This window comes from Takifugu flavidus, chromosome 14 (genome assembly GCF_003711565.1).
Source record: "Takifugu flavidus isolate HTHZ2018 chromosome 14, ASM371156v2, whole genome shotgun sequence".
In the NCBI taxonomy this organism is placed as follows: domain Eukaryota; kingdom Metazoa; phylum Chordata; class Actinopteri; order Tetraodontiformes; family Tetraodontidae; genus Takifugu; species Takifugu flavidus.
Window position 1 is genome coordinate 11142041 of NC_079533.1, and position 19809 is coordinate 11161849.

The 19809-nt window shown below is 45.7% G+C and overlaps 1 protein-coding gene across 2 annotated transcripts; it reads right to left on the bottom strand.

Annotated features, from left to right (window-relative positions):
• Positions 1-315: 315 nt before the first annotated feature.
• On the bottom strand, positions 316-19065 carry caln2 (calneuron 2). 2 transcript variants are annotated; one of them, XR_008953649.1, is made up of 7 exons: positions 18205-19065; positions 13624-13748; positions 9674-9817; positions 8425-8537; positions 3896-4049; positions 1231-2163; positions 316-1165 (listed from the first exon to the last, which is right to left on the bottom strand). XR_008953649.1 is itself a non-coding variant. In XM_057054502.1 (6 exons), the coding sequence occupies exons 2-6, from the start codon at positions 13739-13741 to the stop codon at positions 2036-2038; spliced, it is 657 nt and encodes a 218-aa protein (XP_056910482.1). In that variant the 5' UTR covers positions 13742-13748; positions 18205-19065; the 3' UTR covers positions 316-2035. The 2 variants fall into 2 exon arrangements, 1 of the variants encoding a protein (XP_056910482.1); XM_057054502.1 differs by having other exon boundaries at positions 316-2163.
• Positions 19066-19809: the final 744 nt, after the last annotated feature.

The following is a 19809-nucleotide window of genomic DNA, read 5'->3' on the forward strand; positions in this document are numbered from 1 at the left end:
TATTTTAAACCAAGGCTGCGCCACCACGAGTGTGATTAAATGGATTATTCCATCTCGTGGAGAAACCTACACGACATGCATACTGATTTACATTATAATACAGTACATTTCTGCTGTCATACGGGATCTTGGGAACCTTTTTTTTTTAAAGAAAGCCCTCTACTCTTGACATTTCCAACCTCGGTCACTACACTTTGGTTGCACTTTTTCACATAAGGACAGTTTTTAAATAGTTCCCTCTTACAAACTCAAATGGTCTATTGCAAACTAATATCAAAAATAAATGTAATTTCTGTTTTCAATAAACTGCACCACTGAAACCAAATAAGTCTTTAATGTTAGAAAAGAAAAGAGAATAAACATCTGTTTATGGCACCACTCCACGGATGTGTCATTATTGCCCAACAGTGAACCCACATAAAATCCAATTCGACCTTCACTGACTTCGTTATTAAGGAAGCGGAGAACGATCGCGGACCCTCTCAAGGTCCTCGCTGAACCCTTTTCCACCCCAGCAATCATTATAAAAGTCTTGTGCTGTCCAGTCAGAACCATAAAATACAACTCTTGTTTCAGACTTTACACCAACAGACGCCTCCCCTCATCCTCTCCTTCAATTCCGATATGAGACAGCACATTTTGGCTTTGTGGAAAGAATAAAAAACATGTCCTCGTGTGACAATGCAAAGCAACTCAAAATAAAAAAAATCAAACTATAGTTTTTCAAGCTACGGATCTCATTCTCGCCGACAGGGGGCAGCACTTCCATCGGAAACACCTACACTACTGTATATCCCTGATGTGTCACTTTTAAACCTTCTCATATTCAGCTATTGAAGGAATTAATACATTACACACATTAAGTAGTGATAATTATTTGTATATACAGTGGAATCCATTGGAAACAGTTAACGTTTGGACTGGCAGTGTGTACACTGGCATGCTTTAGTGAGGTTTCTTTCCAACACAACAGGGCAGTATTATAATATAATGAGGAGGAGAAGCATTTTGACTGACAGATCACTTCATCTTGAGCCCCACGTATTTTTTGAATCTCATTATTGTTGGAAAATGTGGGAATATTTCAATCGCACCCCCACCCTTGGCTCTATCTTGAGCGGGCTCCCCTATCTCGCAACAACTTCTGCTGTGTTAAGTTCTAATACTGAAATCTAAATTAAGAAATATGTCCCAAATGGACCAACAAAGCCCATTCGGGGGCTGCTCGACTCTGCACCATATTGCGGCAGGTGACTGGGCTTACATTGCATTCTGGCTGTGGGGAGAGGGAACTCAAATTTCAGCACGTAGCAACTAAATTCTCTTGCCTTAACTTACAGGCAGGATTTCTTCCATTGAATGGGGACTCCAAATGGGGCTGATTTAATTTTGCTTCATTTATACACCTCATACCTCTCGGACACCAACCGGCATCCAGATGACAGATGGTTCTGGCTTTCGCCCTCACTGAGGGATTCGTTGTGCCCCTTTTAGCTACACAGAAAGACTTCAGTACACTGAGTATCTGTACAGGACTGTGTGAAATATGAAGGGTTTATATTTCTATACTTTGAATACAATCGAGGCCACATCTTCAGGTCTGTCATAACCACCGACTGTTATTGGAATGTCTAAAGCACCTGGTACACATTAGCGGGAATTAGAAAATCAAGTCTAAAGGGTGGTCTTGAAAACATAAATCCTGCCATTTATTCACTACTTGTATATAAAAACACCATTTTCCTTTTCTCCAGTGACCTTTGCCAGTTCAAAACAAACATATTCCTTTCTTTTTTTCACACTGACTGTCACCGTCTACGAGGTAATTTGAAATAATATATATAAAAATGCTAATAGAATACAAATAATTTAAAAATGAACAAAAAAAATAAAACATGGTCAGAGAAGACAAACTAAGCTGATCGTCTCGAGAAGTGTCTGGGTTGTTGTTGGTCCAGCGTTGGCTGCAAAGATGGGAAAAGGTGAGGTCATGGCTGTTCTGTCCCCCCCTGCCCCGTGCTCACAGTGCAAGTGGTCACTCCATGCCGTTCCGCAGCATCTGATTGGCTGCGATGAGCATAACGCTGATGATGAACGCCATAGCGAAGGCGCAGATCAAGCTTTTCCTGACGCACGTCTGCCGGTTCTTCTTCTTTGGATGGACTGAAGTAAACCAGACAAAAAGAAAGTGCCAAAAATTTAGAAACATAAAGATTGGATTTGTCACGTGTTGTTCAGGAACACCTGACACCCACCTACACTCACCAAACACCTGCTACATATTTAGCACACAAGTAAATGAGCATGAATTCAGCGTTAACGCTGTTTTGGAAGAAGCATTTGTGCCCCTTTAATCAACATTAAAAAAGACTAAACTTCACAGGAAATCGCCTTTAAAGTCTCTTCTGCTGCCCGTAGAAAACACGACTGATTCCTGTATGGAATACATGTGACCCACTTCTCACCCCCATTCTGTGACGGAAAACAAATTAGGATGAAACGGCGGCTGGCTTGCTTTGCAGATCATGTTCCTGACCCAGATCATCGAGTATTTCCTGCACAGACCAAGAACTAAGAGAAGGAGGTGTAAAAATGGTGGTTTATGCTTTTGGTTTGCTACCTGAAATGAAGGAAGCTCATTTCTTTGAAAGACAGAGACAGAGGACCGTTCCTCTGAGACGATGTTTCAGCAGAGGACGACATGACCTCCAACAGGCCTGGCAGCAGAAACAACAACCGAAAGTTCCCCTCGCTAACAGGCCCCTGTCTCAGTTCCTTGGAATCACACTCAACATCAATAAATCAAGGCTGAGCCTTGGATGTGAGAGACTCTAAATGGTGCTGAAGTCCCACTGGACGAGACAGAGCTGGGACAGGAAGGGGCATAAACGTGGGAAGCTGAGGATGTTGAGGAAGGTTAAAGGCAACCCCATACCAGACATTATTTATCATATAATATGATATACCAGCCATACATTTAGTTACAGGACTGGGTCTGCACCCCTTTCTCCCCCACCCAAACGGCACTTGTGAGGAATGTGGACCCGGGAGTGGTCCCTTCTCTCCGGTTCCTGCTGGCTCTCCCTTTCTTAGGGCTCCCTGAGCCGGTGAATCAGTCCCCAGTGGATTTATTAAAACTGGTCGCTTTCCTCCACATCTGTTCCATCTTCACGGTCGTCCCCTCACAACTCAAATCTGTTTCACTGGTTTCTCTAGCATTATTCTCCCTGCTGTGCCATAACAAGAACTGATGGCTGAAAGGAAGCGTATTCTGCTACTGTATTGATAAGATGTTCCATGTATTAAATATGATTTTGCCCATATTTATGCAACGGTTCCCCCTGTTTCTTAACATTTTTCACCTTGAAATGTTTCCACAAAGTGTGATCTGCATATTTGACAGTCAATTTCTAGAGCCATTCCAGAGATCTTGAAGCAAATTGATGCTGCTTCTGTGCTTTCAGCTAAAGCTGACCGCCTCTAACGTGATATCAGGCCCACAGACGATCCTGCAACCGTTAGCGGGTCTCCTCAAGAGCAACATGTATAAAAATCTAAACTGCCTGGCTTTGATTTGACAGGGCAGGGTAGGGTTAGAGTTAGGGTTGGGGTCAGGGTCGGGGTTGGGGTCGAAGTTCCTTTATAATGGCCTATTGATCTGGTGGGAGTGGGAAGGTTGGAGTCTTTCCCAGAGAGGAGCAAGGTTCAAGACTGGGCCTGGACAGGCAGACTAAGTGGAGGTGTGCAGGCCTGTCAACCACATGATTAAAATAGTTTTTATAAATAAAGCTTATTTTATTAGGTTTAACCTATGTAGTGTTTATGGCAGATGAATGTGATGATATAAACTGCTAGGGTGGGGTTGGGGTTAGGGTTAAAAAACTGAGCTCCTTACCTCCCTCGTACTCAGGGCAGTTCCCTGAATTTTCGTTGAGGCTCTCCTCCTCTGTGATAATGATGTTCTCTATGTCCTTCATCGTCAGGTGGTCGCGGAAGGCATGGAACAGCACCTGCTTTAGCTCATCCAGGGACAGCTGCTGCATGTCAAACTGCAGGGACGGAGACAGAGATCAATGCAGAGGCACGGTCGTCGTGAAGGCAGGTGGATGGGAGCGAAATGACCCAAATGGACACGCGGCCTTTGAATCTACCTGTGTAATATTTTGGCTGGTATCACATGAGAGCGAGACTTTCATTTAATGGCAGCGAGCTCGCGCGTTTGGATCGCTGCTGCTATTTTTGGACGCCTGAATCAGTATGCAAACCAGCGTGGGAGCATAAACATAGGCCGATAAATCTATGCAAATATGAGCAATTTGATGGATACACCAATTAAAAATGAAATACAAGCGCATTTACTCCGCTGCGCAGGCTTGTGCTCAGTTGTGTTTTGGTTTGAAATATTATGTCTGATGCTCAGACAGCTAAATTCTTACTTAGTCGGAAACTCTCACACCTCCACCTGCTGCTGATGCAGATTTCTTTACATTATTTGGTTCTACTGATGCTGGAAGGTGAACGTAGGGTAAGAAAAGGTCCATTTACATCAAAAAGCAGCTCCGTTCATGCCCCAGTCCGCTGATATTGCTTTTGTTAAATGTATACGGAAGAACAGGAGTGACTAATGCCCAGAACTGATTTTCATCCTTTTGTCTTGATGCTAAGTCAGAACCCAATCATTTCCAGTATTTATTTACTTGCTGGTTGGAAATAGTGGGTGAGTGCTGCGGCGAGGCTGTTATTTCTTCCCTCAAACATTTATAGTCAACGACATGACCGCAGGTATCGTCAAAGAGCATTATTTTCTCTGTCAGCTGCGTTGTTTCCAAGCAACCCTGTGCTCATGAGTCTCAATTAAGTCTCTCAATGGAGCTGATTTAAGGTAATAAAAGCAAGAAAATTGTTTCCAGGCACTTAACTTCTGCATCTCTTCCAAAAGTACGACGTCTATGAGTCGAACTTCATCGGCTGCCTCTCAGCGTTATACGGTATGTGCCCAAAGAGGCAAATATAGCCTTACAGCATTAATTTTTAAATGCAATATTTTCTTTAAATGGAGGTTAAAAGCACAAAAATCATTACAAACCCAACGCATGCACTAGTGCTGAATGTGATGAGATTACAAAACTGCTGTGTATGGCAAGGACCTTCCGCACACAAACACACCTCACACGAATACATTTGACATAAATGTTGAGTTAATTATTTATAGAATGAACATGCCTCTGACTGTACGTGCTGATATGATATAAAACGTGTCGTGTTTGCAGAGGATTAATGCTGCAATATTGGAAACGCTCGAGCGGCTTGCCAAACAAACTCACACACTTAGCCATGGTTCTCTCTAGAGTTGTTCCCGTATATGTGTGTGTGACAACGGTTCGGTAAACACATCGACAGCTCTGACTGAAGCAGCTTTCTGCAGCCCTCTGGCTCCGATTAGCAACAGTTGGAAGGTCTGAGCTGCCACATTTCTGCTCTCTGCCTTGCCAAAGCTGTCTCTGCCTCCAGAGCATGCTGGGAAATGGAGGAACTACTGGTACTTTGTGGATCTACTTTGTGCAGATGTCCTGTTCGTCTCTCTCTCTCTCACACACACACACACACACACACACACACACAGAAACCCTCTGCAGAGACTCGGAGGGTTTGTTTGTCAAAGGAACTTGCCTGACATGTGACGTGTGTGTGTGTGTGTTTGCGCGCGACGGGTAAACAGCAGGTGATGGAGCAGTGGCCAGTGGCCGTGGATTTTTCTAAGGGCTCTAGGCCACATAAGTCGGGACAACAGATGCGATCCCACCTCAACTCGGCTTGTTTCGTCTGTCATAAAGCTGCTCTGTCTCCTGACCCTCCTCTAAAGGGTCACCTGGAGCAGCTACCTGCACGCACCGTTACCTTCACTCCGTCAAACAGCAGCGCTCTCCGAGTCAGCCCGTGACTAAAGTTGGGACCTCTGGCTTCAAAGCAAGCAGATTTATCTTTAAACATTATTTATTATTTGACGTGACAGCACCTTGGGGAAGATGTTTGCGAAGGACTATTGGAATTCTTATTTGACACATGCTGGTATCGAAAAGCCTCAAAACTTGCAGGTTATTTTTAACAAAGACGACAGAGTCTTCACCCATGAATAATAGATGGATTAGATCTGCAGTCACAGACTCAGTCACAGTTGTACGTGATGTAACAAGATGCCTTGAAATGCCTTGATTTTGTCACTTTGACAGAAAATGATCCGAGGTGGAGGCCCCCCTTTCCTGGCCACTCCAACCATAATTCACTAAATTACCGTTATTATGTAATACAAACAAACCATTTTTTATCATTATATTCTATATTTGCCATCATCGGAGCTCTGCAGAGTGCTTCCACTGATACGGGCTGACAATTTTACCCTAAAAATGTGTCTTCACACAGCAGCTTGCGCAGATTCTTCACTGGCTCGGTCATTTTTATTTTTATTTTTAAAAAGAAAGGTTGCAAAGGGAGAGGTGCTTCACTAATGTAAAGAAGCGATTTTAAACTCTCCATAATTATGCGGCAGCAAAAACACAAAACGAGAAACGCGATCAAATGTACACTGCATCACACAATCACGGTGTTATCCAAAATGTATTCAAAGCACACACACACACACACACACACACACACACACACACACACACACACACACACACACACACACACACACACTAAAAATGTGATTATGCTCCAAACTTGCCAGCTCCCATCTCCCAGCTGAAGTCAATCATCCTGCATCATCTGGCTGTGGAGGGATGTTAGCTGAACGCACTGAACTGAGTCATTGAGGCCCACCATGTTGTGCCTCCTTTTCTTTCATCTCTTCTCTCCCTCCGACACTATCAGTCTCTCCCTCGCTTCCCGTCCCCCTCGGAGGGCCGTGAAATATAAACAGACAAATATAAAGCACACACACACAGGCTGCCGCTCTGACTGTCCTCAGAGATGCGCATCCTCTCCACATCCTCTCCACACTTTTTTTTTAATATTTTGGATTGTCGTTCTTTGTGGGAGGGGAACGTTTTAATTCACCCCGGAGACGCACACTGTCTGTGACCTTCACCAATCTTCTCTCATGCCTCTTCTTTCATTCCCCCCCCCACTCTTCTCCTTTGTGCCTTTCTTTTTTTTATATATTGCAGTATCATTATGTGGGGCATCCCCCCAACCGGCGCCCTCCCCATTTTCCCATATTGTCCAGCTCCCGTCCTTTTTTCCTCCTCTCATCTCTCTCAGCCCCTGGCTGGCATGCAGGGGTCTCTCTGGCTTTTCCACTGATATAATGCAGCTCATTTATGAAAATGCACTTCTAAATGAAACATTTAATTTGCAGACAAATGATTTCGATGTCAGAAATCTGCTGCTTTAAAGCCTCATTAGTCTTGAACTGTTTTGTAATTCTCTAATTGCACAAAAAAGGTCCACGGCTTTGATTAAAACAAAACAATTCGAATTAAAACAATTAACAGAATGGAAATTGATTTTTGCAGGTCTCCACGATCTTTAGCAATGCAGGCAGGCAAAATCCCTTCAATACCACCTGCAAGTCATGGTTTATTAAATAACATGCTTGGAAAGACGCCTTAAAGTGCTGCATGGCACCAGTTGTTAGCATCAAGAGGAAAAACAGCAGCTATAGCTCAGCAGCAATTAAAACGCTGCATTCTCAGCATACCTCTGAGACTGGAATTCATTTTGTATCCTTTCTAATGTGTTGTTTGCATAGTTGTTTTCCATTAACACTTGGCAAAGTCGATGCTTGGATTAAACTTGTAAACGTGTGTAACCTAAACACACAAACACACCTCACCACCTCCAATCATAAAGAGCCACCCATCTAAATGTTTTTCCCTTCATTTGACTCTGGAAAAGCTTCCTGAGAGCTGAACCCTGCTCACTCATCTGTCCACACACACACACACACACACACACACACATATGCACACACGCGCACACACACACATAGACACTCCTGCACTTTTCATTATTGTCGCTTGTCTTACCTAAGAGCCAAAGGGAAAATACACACTCAGAAAGTGGTAGATTTTATGTCCTCGCCCATATTTAAAAAACAAAAGGAGCTTCAAAAGAGTGGGCTGCAGCCTTAACCACCACGGAGCTCATCCTGGACTCTTTCAAGGGAACAGATGTATAAAACTACCTCTACTGTTCCCAGGTGTTATTTGACCAAACATACCTGAACCCCAAAACACATGGATTAAAAAAACACACACACACACACACATCATTCCCAGCTGTTCTCATTCCCCTCGAAGCAGAACCAAGGAACATTTCTGGTGTGTGATGGATCACAGGAAACAATAGGTGTGTGCTTGAGGACACTGACGCACGAGGAAGAGAGGGAGTGAGGATGATGAGGATTGCAGCGGCGTCTCTGACCTGCCAGAAGATGTTGTCAATGGTGTTGCCCAGGAAGCCTTCCCGATTGTCAGAAGACAGAAGTTTGGGCCCCAGTATTGTCATGAACTCCTCAAAGTCCACCTGGCCGTCCCCTGTTGGACGGACACACAGGAAACAACAAAGGAAGACAGATTCAGATGGACACGCGAAGACGCCGCCAGGCCGGAGCTAACCCACGCGTTTCCCAAGGTTCCCTTCCTTGTGCCGCTGGCCGTGGCAGACGCCCACACACCTCTCCAACAGGTGCACCTCTGCGCCGGTGAGTCTGGCTTTGAGCTGAAGTCGGAATCGAGGGAACATTCTTTGCAAATTGAAATTCAGAGGACGCGACTGGCTCGTGTCTGTATTATGCGCTGTGCTGTGGTACGTTCAGAGCTCAACAAGGACCCTGTAGAGTAAACATTTACGTCTCGCCTCATATGTAATAAACTTAAATTCGTCCTTGTGAAACTATATTTTGCCACTCGTGGCACTGCTAAACTTTCCTTTTATTGATAATGGAACAGCATTAAGGAATTTGCTGTGCTTTGTGTTCTTGTATAGGACAGCTCATTACATCTCAACTGGACAAGCATTCTCTAGTAATACCATAAATCCTGAACAAAATAGTTCTGAATTCTGACGGCTACTGTTTCCAAAAAAAATAAAAGCAGCACCCGGATAATATTTACTTATACTTCACCTGAACCCCGATAATAAGATAAAGCCAGGGATCAGAGGATTAAGATTTCTTAAGAGGGATTTAATGAGATAAAAATAGCCACCTGAAAGATTGAGCTGTTTTGCCTGAAACCTGATAATGAGCACTATTAACGCGTCTGTGATCACTTTAAGCGCTTCGGCTTGCGATGGCTTTTGGGATGACAAGAGTCAGGGGTGAAGGATTTTAAGGGCACTGCTGTCTTCTCACAGAATGGATGGTGGCGGCGGCGGTCTCAGGTGCTCCGGCTACACGCACGTTTCTGACAACTGGCAAAAGTTTTTCGAGCTGAGGCTCAAAATCTCCAATTAATCAAACGATTTCTGCTCTGACAGGCCGGATTTATACTAGAATTCATTGCAAACACTTTACCAAACAGATGGAACAAGTAGGTAATTCTGCACCCTTTGTGTGGTGTGTTTATCTTCACATCTGTCTGTGTGTGTGTGTGTGTGTGTGTGTGTGTGTGTGTGTGTGTATGTCTGTGTGTGTGTGTGTGTGTGTGTGTGTGTGTGTGTGTGTCCTCACCATCCATGTCCAGCCTCTGCATGATGATGGCGAGCTCTACTTCACTGGGCATGTAACCCAGGGAGCGCATGGCCATGCCCAGCTCCTGTTTGGAGATGAAACCATTCCCATCACGATCCAAGACCCGGAACGCTTCACGGATCTCTGCACGACAAACACGCACCATCAACAGCCTCTCAGCGTCGGGTCTATTATAGCTAAAAACTACAACACTGTGTATTTGCTTTGTGGACACTTTTCCACCCGTGACTGTGTTGTTGTCGTCTCGCTTGTGCTGATTTTAAGGTTTGGAGGTGAGCAGGTGGCATTTAAAATATGAATGAGTCACGTCCTGTTTTGTACGTCTTGAATCAGCAGGAGTCAAACATATTGTATTCTGTCTACATTATTGAGCGGAAAGCTGTCTGTCTTCACCGTCACACGTATGTTAAATGTGCGTGACGTGTTTCTTTTTGCCTCCATCATGTTCTGCGTTACGGTTCTCCTGCCTGCGCTGCTCTTTACTCGACAGATCTCAGCCTTGTATGAATAATGATGTTGTCTCTGAGGAAAGGCTGAAAATAGCGTGATGTTGTCATAGCACCGCAAAAACTCCGAGGGAGGAGCCTGGGCTTGATGGTTAGGCACTAAAACGGCGACTTTGACACTATCTCCATCTCTTGACTCGGGTTTAATTCCGACTGCAGCCAATCTGTAATTTCAAGTCAATCATTTTGATTGCCACAAACAAATATTTGCAGTCTCGTGGTTGCTGTGTATTGACTTGATTGTAGGATAAAGGATCAGCTTGTTTTTAAAGCCAGAGAGACACACTTTCTCTTCTTTATGAAAGTATTTTGTGTGACTCACCTGGGGTACTAATAAACAAACAACTAAAATGAATTTGAAAACATATGGCCTCTGAGATGGTTCAGGAAAACACCTGATGTCCCAGCGTTTAGCGTCAAAAAAATAGATCATATATTTTTTAAGATATGACGAACGGGGTAAAATGTGTGCTTTGTGTTTTTTGAAACGCCACTGCAGCCAAGATATGACAGAAACAAATAGAAAAGAGCGGCTTATTCCCCAATTAGGAAACTGTCATTCACGGAGGATCCCTTGCCGTGCTGCAGCTGAAAGAATACATCTAAGGAACTCATTAAGATAATGAAATAAGGCGTTAAGTTTAGGAACAGATGCTAATGTAGCTCCGGCCCACAGCAGCCGGGATTTTACTGGAGTTCTAATTTATTGCCTCTGTCCAGAGTGTGTTTGTGCAGCTCTGCTGTCGTGGTTGCTCATATTTAGACTAGTCCGCCATCCGCCTGGTGACGACCCGCTGTGTGTGATTAGGAGCCGCTCACACGCGGCTGTAGTTTTATAACATCCGGCGCTGGAGCGCTGATCCATCGGCCGGTGTCGGCGAGGTGGCCGCCTGAGATGAAATGAATGATTAACAGATCTTATCAGCAGGCGGGGAAGCACCTCTCATAAGAGAGTCAGTCTGAGACCTGATGACGGCCTTTTTCATTAGCGGGAATTGCTCCAGGCTTTCTTTCGGGCAAATCAAGGTGAGGATGATCACCCCCCCCCCACCTCTCCTCTACACACCTGGCGCTTCCTTCCTCACACCTCGTATTGCATTTTACAAACCCGGTGAGGGGAGCGGGGGCTTACCCAATCTCTCAACCGCTGAGGGCTTCGCCGACTCTCCACTCCCACAAAAAGGCGTTTTTCCAAGTTGAACATGAAACTCCCAGCCCGGGGGGCTTCTGCTAGTTCAAACCCCCAGAGGGCCTCCTTATGAAACACCCTGCTCAATTCCTGTCTAATGAATTCGTCGATCAGATGGCACTATCTGAGCGGGGGCGCGTTGAGGTCGAGACTCGTTTCGGGGAGGAGATGGTCGAATTTATCGACTTCATATGCGTGGCGGGGAGAGGGAAAACTTTGCCAGTCTATTTAAGATCTCTTCCCCAGGGAGCGCTCCGTTTCCTCTGAATTAGCGGGAGAGGGTGTCCCGCACGTGATGGAATTTAAATCCCAATTTCACCCAGCCTGCTCCTTCCCCCAACTTTAATGATGAATTTTAGATGAAGCTCATCTCTCTTTTCTTACCATTAATATTCTTGTCCTGACATGTTTCTCCTGTCTACGTCTTTGAGAAAGTCCGCCTCAGATCTGCCTCCTTTGTCTGTCTCCTCTCTGTCAGTTGTGTGGGAACCGAACCGGCTGCGGCTGATGACTAAACCCGGGCCGCATTTTCTCTCTCCGACGACGTAAAGCGAGAGTCTGAGGCGAGGGAAGCGGGGCCGCATGCGAATGAGCGGCCACCCAAAACAAAAGAAGATATATTTGTATGCCACTCAAGAGTGAAAAGTACATTTTGGAAAGGGCACACACGCTCCGCGGTGTGATCTATTACTGCAAAGAGCTTGTGTGTGTTTTGGTGTGTGTACGCGCCCCTACCGGTGTGCAGCTGTGTAATATTAAGTCAGCGCGTACCCTCCCCAGGAGTGCACATGTTCTTACTGTGATTGATGAAACACCTCAGAAGCAGAGAGGAGGATAGTGGCTATTCAACACAGGATTTATTAACAAGCCTTCTATGTGCACTCGCAACTGATCCTGGAAGAACTTTCAGCTCCTCCTCTGAAGCGTGATTAGGAGTTTAGGAATGTTGGTGGAGAGTTTGTTCACAGGCGTCTTGTTGCCTCTGGCTGACAGGACGGAGATAATTCTTTATCATTATGTCCGGAGTCCAGATTCAATTTCTATAAAAGCACCACGTAGCTCCAAGCTCCTTTCCCCTTCCTGCCGTCCTTGACAAACAAAACGGAGGCCAACCGGCTGTCGATGGCGACGGCGATGAGATGTTTCAGATGTTGTGCCAGCTTGGTTGCAGCAACTGTTCTCGTGAAGCACGCGGGCTTTTCGCACAAGGGACTCTGGATTAAAAGATTTATGGAGCAAAGTACTTCATACCAGAGCTCATTCGAGCGGAGTACAATAGGCCACCTTTAAATGCAAACAAACAGCTTCAGTCAGAAACACCCTCCGACACATCCTGGCCTCACTCTGCGAGAGGATTACGCTAGCTGCTTTCTTTCCCAGCTAACCGCTGTCTCGCGTGTCTTTGTTGTCCACATCCTCAAGGAGGTGAAGATGTGAGGTTAAATCACGGGATTGCCTGGAAAAACAAATCAGCAGCCACGTCTGAAATGGTGCCTTTCTGCACAGAAATTAGGACCTCCTATTCATGTCAACGGATCAAATTAGGCATATAGGTGTGATCAACTATACAGGGGGCTTCCCAAAAGCATATAGATACGCATCAGGAGAGGTCCGCTTATGAAATAACAGCCTGAACAGGCTTGTATTTCTAGTGTCTTGCCTGGCATTAAAAGTAAAGCTTGTAAAACAATAAAAGCTGAGAGTACACATCAAGCTGTGATTTAATAAAACACGTGCAAACAGAGAATTGTCTCTGGTTATTGTGAGGTGTTTATCTCATGCATATAAGTAGTTAAAACATGCACGTGGATCCACCTGTTGTTCCCTTGTAATTTATGGTCTATCTCTTAATTTTGCTTTTATTGGTTTTATTTTTACTCACATATTCATTTTTTTTAATTATCAAAGCTAATCAGTGGATGATTCTTCATCTGTTGGCCTTCTCTCTCTGCTCTGGTTAGTTGCAGCGGGGCTCACTCAGCCCCCACGGAGTCCTGTGACTGATCTTATTTCCTAAGCACGATAATTGGAAACCAGTGAAATTTCACTGAAGGGCCGACAAAAGCGCTCAATGGAAACCCCGGAGAACCGGAGCGTCGCAGCCACATTGTTCTTAAAGCGAAACATTAATTGCTAATACTTCACACTTCTCCATGTGTACTTCACCCTGCTCATGCCCCCCTCCCCCTGCCGCCGGTGTCCCGCTCCCCTACCCTCCTTGTCAGCTCGCTCACCTCCCAGCTCCTCTGTGGAGATGCTGGTGAGCTGAAAGGCTTCGCTGCCCTCTGTCAGGGAGCTGCTCAGGTAGTTGTCTGGATAGAGCAGGCCTGCCCGCACATGGTGGAATGGCATCTTCTCCCTGTAGAGTAAACACACGCACCAAAACAACAGGTAAGAAGGATTTGTATGTCTGTGTGAATCCAGAGTAGCGGCTCTGCTAGGAGCCCCTTTTTTTAGAAACACAGTCTCCTGAGGAGAGAACATTGTTCCCCTCTGCTAATGCTCATTTCTGTGAGACGCCATTGTCTCTTTGTGGCACCATCACAGTGACAAATTATGTAATCACATTATAATTCAATGGAGTCATAAAAAAAAAAATCCCGTCCCACTCTTATTGCGCTAATACAAACCGTTTCCAGCATTCATTTGCTGCCTGTCTTTGACCTCCCGCGTCAAACCGCCGGTCCGCTGAGGAAGATTGCTAAAGATCCTGTCACTCACCATCATTTTTATTAGATCTTTTGACGTCTTGTAACACCGGGCGATCCCCACTGCCACCCAAAACCACCAAGAGACCCCGACTCAGTCAGTCCTGACCCACTGTTGCTGCGTGATCAGAGCGACTCTGATTTCCACCTCTCAAACCTGTCCCTCGGAGGGCCCTCATCGACTGATTTATTTCTTCTTTTGATAATGCAGCTTTCCACTTCATGTTAAACTCCTGCCTCTTTCTCTGCCAAAGAAGGAAGAGAAAGACATCCGGAGTGCTTATTTGGGGCTGGCAGAATGGAGCGGGAGAGATAGAGGTAGACGTCTTCATCACGGGAGGCAAAGGGGAGGCAAAGAGTCCTTTTCTCTCCTGGTTTTGGACATTTCAAGAGCGAGGAAGCAGAGCACCTCTGTCTTAAGGTGCTGTGAAAGGTTACAAGCTGAATCCACAAGGTCTGCATGACCTGTCACAGTGAATCTATGTTTTTCACAATGCTGTTTTATTTATAGGCATCACTAAAATAAATCCACACATTACTGGTAAGTTGCATAAGATCAGGATGTCAGTGAAAGAGTAAAAGCACAAACAAAAGCAAACCTGAGTGTTTAGGTCTGAACAAGAGATGTGTTTCAGATGTTTTATCTTCCGGGTACTCACCGAGACCAACAACTAAATGAGAGGATATAATTAAAAAAGAGCGCTAAATCTGGAACCATGGGGGACGCCATATGAGGAGACGCAGGGGGACTGGTTGAGAACTGAGGTTGCAGGAGTGAGGTGGGATTCGAATGAGAATAAAACATCTGCGGAATCAATTAGTATTTGTTAGCATTTGAGGGAAAGAGTGAAACCAAAACAGCTGTGGCACAAATGTGTCAGGAGCTAAGATCCGGATCATCGCTGACCTTGGCAGTCTATGCGCATAAAAAGTGAGTTTGGAGGAATTCTAGACATGCAGCCATCTGCTGCTGGTTCTGCTCTCGACCCATTCCCCATTAAATATACTCAGTGTGTATCTGTTCTGCAGGAACTGAACTCCTTCCTGTTCTTAAAGAGCATTACAAGCTCCGTAAAGGTGATTTTATTGTACACCCAACTAAGGTTATGATTGCACTTTTATTGGCTCCTATTTAGCAAAAATGACATTGGCAGGCTTTCAGGGTTCCGCTGAAGCATATAAGCATGAGGCAAAATAAGTACTTGCACCATTAAGTTTAAGATCTTTTCATGATTAAGTAAGTCATAGTAAGATGGATTAGGAGATTTGCTGCTAATGGGGCATCAGGTGAACTGGCGGGAGAGATTTTCCTTCCTTATTCAAACAGCATCATCATCAGATCATACGTGTAATTTTTAATGTGACATTAATGGAGCCTGAGATCCAGGCTGATGTTTTTCTTCATGTGTACACGAATGCAGCGCGATGACAGCATGTACCTGGAGATTGTCCATTAATGTGCATGCTGCATGTGCATAAATCATTCACTGAAGTTTCCTTATGCAGAAGTTGGCAATTAATGAATTCATGCATATGTTTAAAGATCTGTGGCAGCTTCATGCTTGTTTTTGGGGCAACATGCATTATATTAATTATCATGAAGTTATATTATAGGTCTATAAATATATTTATGGAATTAAAAAGAGAATCAACAATGGCCCCAGCAGTTGGATAAATAATGTATAAATTGATAAGGCGTGATATAACGTGAAGATATTTGCATTTGTAAGACTGCACTTTAGATTCCATCTGCTCTCGCGATTGTTCCCCAAGCGAACACCCACTCACTCATGGCAAAAACCGTCAAACGCACACATACATAGAACTCAGTGATTTCTCTCCCTCCTTTCTATCACCCACTCTTTTATTATCTGACCTTTATTTGGGGATTTCCCCCCCGTTAGTGACAACACAGAGGCGAACGTGAGAGCTGACAAGTTTGGCAGAAAACCTTTAACCGGCATCATTAGGGTGGAGGTGGAGGCGGAGGAACGGGGGGGGGGGGACAGGATGAAAGGAGGAGACGAGTGGAGGCTGAGTGACCGCGTTTGATCTGCGGGGCCACCTGACCCCCTCCGGGGTGAGTTTCAAGTCTGCAACGTGCAGGAAAAGGATCAAGAAGGATGGGGGGGGGGGGGGATCAGGAGGAAAAAGGTGAAGATGGCAGGCCGAAGAAGGGAAAAGACGTGTTTCTCCAAATGCATCATGGGAGAAAAGAGTGATCATAATCATTTGACAATACTCGCCAGATCAAGTGGAAGAGGGCTCCACCAGATGAAAGGAAACAGACGCCTCACTCCAACAGCCACCAATTAAACATCCAAACATCCCAAACTGTGTGATTTAACTCAACCCAGGGACTCCCTACACACGATCTGCAGCCTGGTGGATGTGAAGATGAATCAACAAATTATCCTCTCTTTTTTTAAAATCCGTGCCACTAAAACATCAGTTATCTCTGCATGCCTTCTCCAGTTTTGGAATCATCTCCCCTGCAGGCTGCCAACACCAATGACAAACCACCGCCGCTCAGATGAAGCCGCACCAGCGTCGGATTAAGGTGAAATCAAACGCTGGGCTCTGGCAATGCAACACAAAGTCATGGGAACAATTATAGGGATCATAGAAGAACATGATTTAATTCTACAGGCCACCATCAATAAAATTAGATTTCCCGCTAAACCAATCATGCAACAATGAGTTCAAGTGCCGCGCGTTGTCTTTGGCGACTCCGTTCAATGTCACAGTGACAATATTACCAGTAGGACGTAACCTTGGGGGAAGATGGGCAGCTCCGCGCAGCTGTGATCTCTAATCTACTCTGAAAACATTGCACAGACGATGCTGCCCCGGGGCCACCAAGATATAACCACCAACAACTGCTTGTGCCACCTGAATACAGATTCGGAGCCTGCGCTGTACTATCCCGAGCAGCAGAGGGATTGCGTGCCCCCGCCTCTGTCAGGTGTGTGAGTAAACGCTGCAAGAGCCCCATGAAGGAGAGAGATTTGGGCGACCATGATGCTCTGCAACACTGGCATGCGTCTGCAGCTGGGAGGGGGGAGGAGTCTGACGCCGGAGACTTTTAAACACACATGCACAGAGCACATGTTTTTACTTCTATCTTTGTGAGAACTTTCTTGTGTTCGCCTGCTCCTTCGAGCCACAATCACCATTAGACCTCAACCCGAATCTCACCTCAACCTCAACACCTTTCAACCCTTAAACACCCCTTTGAAGTCATGAGGAGCTGCCAAAAGGGCTTCACTTTACCAGCTAAATGCATATTCAAGTACTCAGCAAACACACACACACACACACACACACACACACAATTTCATGACTGTGAGAGAATTTGCACCAAAATCACACTTTTTCCACAGGCAGGTAGTCTCCCCTTCTCTCTCTCTCTCTCTCTCTCTCCTCTCTCTCTCTCTCTCTCTCTCTCTCTCTCTCTCTCTCACAGACACACACGCACGCACACACACACTTGATTTCATGACTGTCCAACAAATGAATTTGTAACAATATCAAGCTGTGTCTGCAGGCAGGGAGTGATAATGTCCAATTAGTGGTAGACAAGTGACATATTTTGTCCATGGTGGAGTTTTGGAACATCTGGATCTGGGGAATAACCCGACTGCTGCGGAGAGTCCGAACTGAATGTGCGAGATGTTCCGGCTGAGTGAGCCACACACCATCAGAACGTGTGATGGAGTGCTATACCCCACCACGGGCAGGGACAATTATACTGTAATTACACTTTGTATGATGGGCCATAATCACCTAGTCACGCCGATCACAAACCCACGCAGCGCGCACGCCGACGCGCGTATCGGCGCATAAACAGCTGGAGAGAGATTTTCAGCCGCGCGTGAGACAGTCGAACAGAAATAGAGATTCTGCTCTGTTGTCAGGTGGCAGGCCATCTAAACAGACGAGCTAATCTTCACTGTCAACGCACGGACGGACGCACACGGGGGTCTGTCCACGCACGCTCCAGACAATGGTTTACAACAGGTGCTGTGCTGCACCGACGCATGGGCGTTAATCACCTTCATCACCTTTAACACACCACCCTAAAAGGTGACACACAGCAGAACCTACCTGTTTGTGAGGCGGCTGGTCTCCCGGTGTAAGGTCTCCCCTGCTCGGTTAGAATACCGCGGGCGCAGATGCTGGTTGCCAAGCTGTGTTTAACGGGTTTGCATCCGTCCTGCGTTCTTGAGGAGTTCGTCCGACAGTCGAAGATGGACTCATTCAGTCCGCGTGCAGGACCAGTCAGTGCGTCATGTGCTTCACACTTTTTTAAAGACTTATTTTATTTTTTTTGACAAATATCAACTGGTTATTCGAGTGGCGGCAGCAGGATATGAAGTAGGAGGGTGTTGTGTTGGTAGATCTGCAGGCTCACACGAATGACCCCCCCATTCGCTTCCTTCATCTCCCGTCTTCTCGCCTTATGAGATTTTGGGGAGAAGCGCAGGGGCTGGTGCCAAATCGGGCTGCCTGTAGACGGACGCCACCCAGCCGCCTACGAGTCTGGGTCTAAGTGTCGCTGCTGCTCCTGCTGCTGCTCCTGCTGGTGCTGCTGCTGCTGCTGCTGATGATGATGATGATGGTGGTGGTGGTGGTGGTGGTGGTGACGATGATGCTGCTGCTGCGGGTCGTCAGTTAGAAAATGATAAACAGTGATTTAAGGGGGGGAAAAAAATCAATCTCAGCACGGAGAAGAAAAGATGCCTCCGAGCGCGGAACGGTCAAACAACGGAGGGATGGGGAGGGATCTCCCGGGCTCCCGGTGCATTTATCTCGCCTACTCCTGGTGACAAAGTTAACCCATTTATCGGTGAAGTCCGATGAGGGAGGGGCTATATGGGGGCTACGGCGGCGGAGGTGCGACTCTGTAGGTGGATGGGGAGTGTGCCTATGAGAAGCTGTTGAATCTATGCTGCTGTCTTGACAGGTGGATGAAACTGAGAGAGAGGGGGAGAGAGGGAGGGAAAGAAAGAGAGAGAGGACAGCGAGAAACAGGAGAGAGAGAGAGAGAGCGAGAGGGGAGAGAGAGAAAGGTGGTATAGAGTGTACATAGAAGGGGAGGGAGGAAGAGGGGAAGAGAAAAAGAGAGAGAGGGGTCAGATCGTAAGGTCTCGGGATCAGCGAAGCCACAACATATCCATCGTGTGTTTATATTGATTTTAGCTATTGTTGAACTTTGAAAAACAATTGATGCCCAATTAAAGCATGTAGGAAATGTAATGGCTGCTTCATTTCATTTTTATGATGCAGTAGCTTCTCTGTCCCCCTACCAGGTAGGTAACTTCTAAATGGACTATGACCTGTTTCAGAGAACCTTCTTCCACTAAAGCCCTATTAATTCAAATAGAGTAAAAATAATGGTGCCCAGAAGCAGCAAGTTAGCCTGTGATATTGGGTATGGATTCACTATCATTCTAATAATAATGATCATGTTCTGAAACTCTTTCAGAACTCACATATCTGCTCCAGCTCTATTCTGGGTCTTTCTGAACTCAAACTGATTTCATGAAATTCCCCGCCACATCACGATGGCCGTGCAACAGCTGACACACTGCTGGCAGCAGAATCAACCAAAAACACATTTCTTCTGGATAAATAAGCTCTTCCCTGAGTTTTGAATCCGCCAAATGGAGGAAACTGCAATTGCCTCAGCAGGATTACTTCATTGAAGTG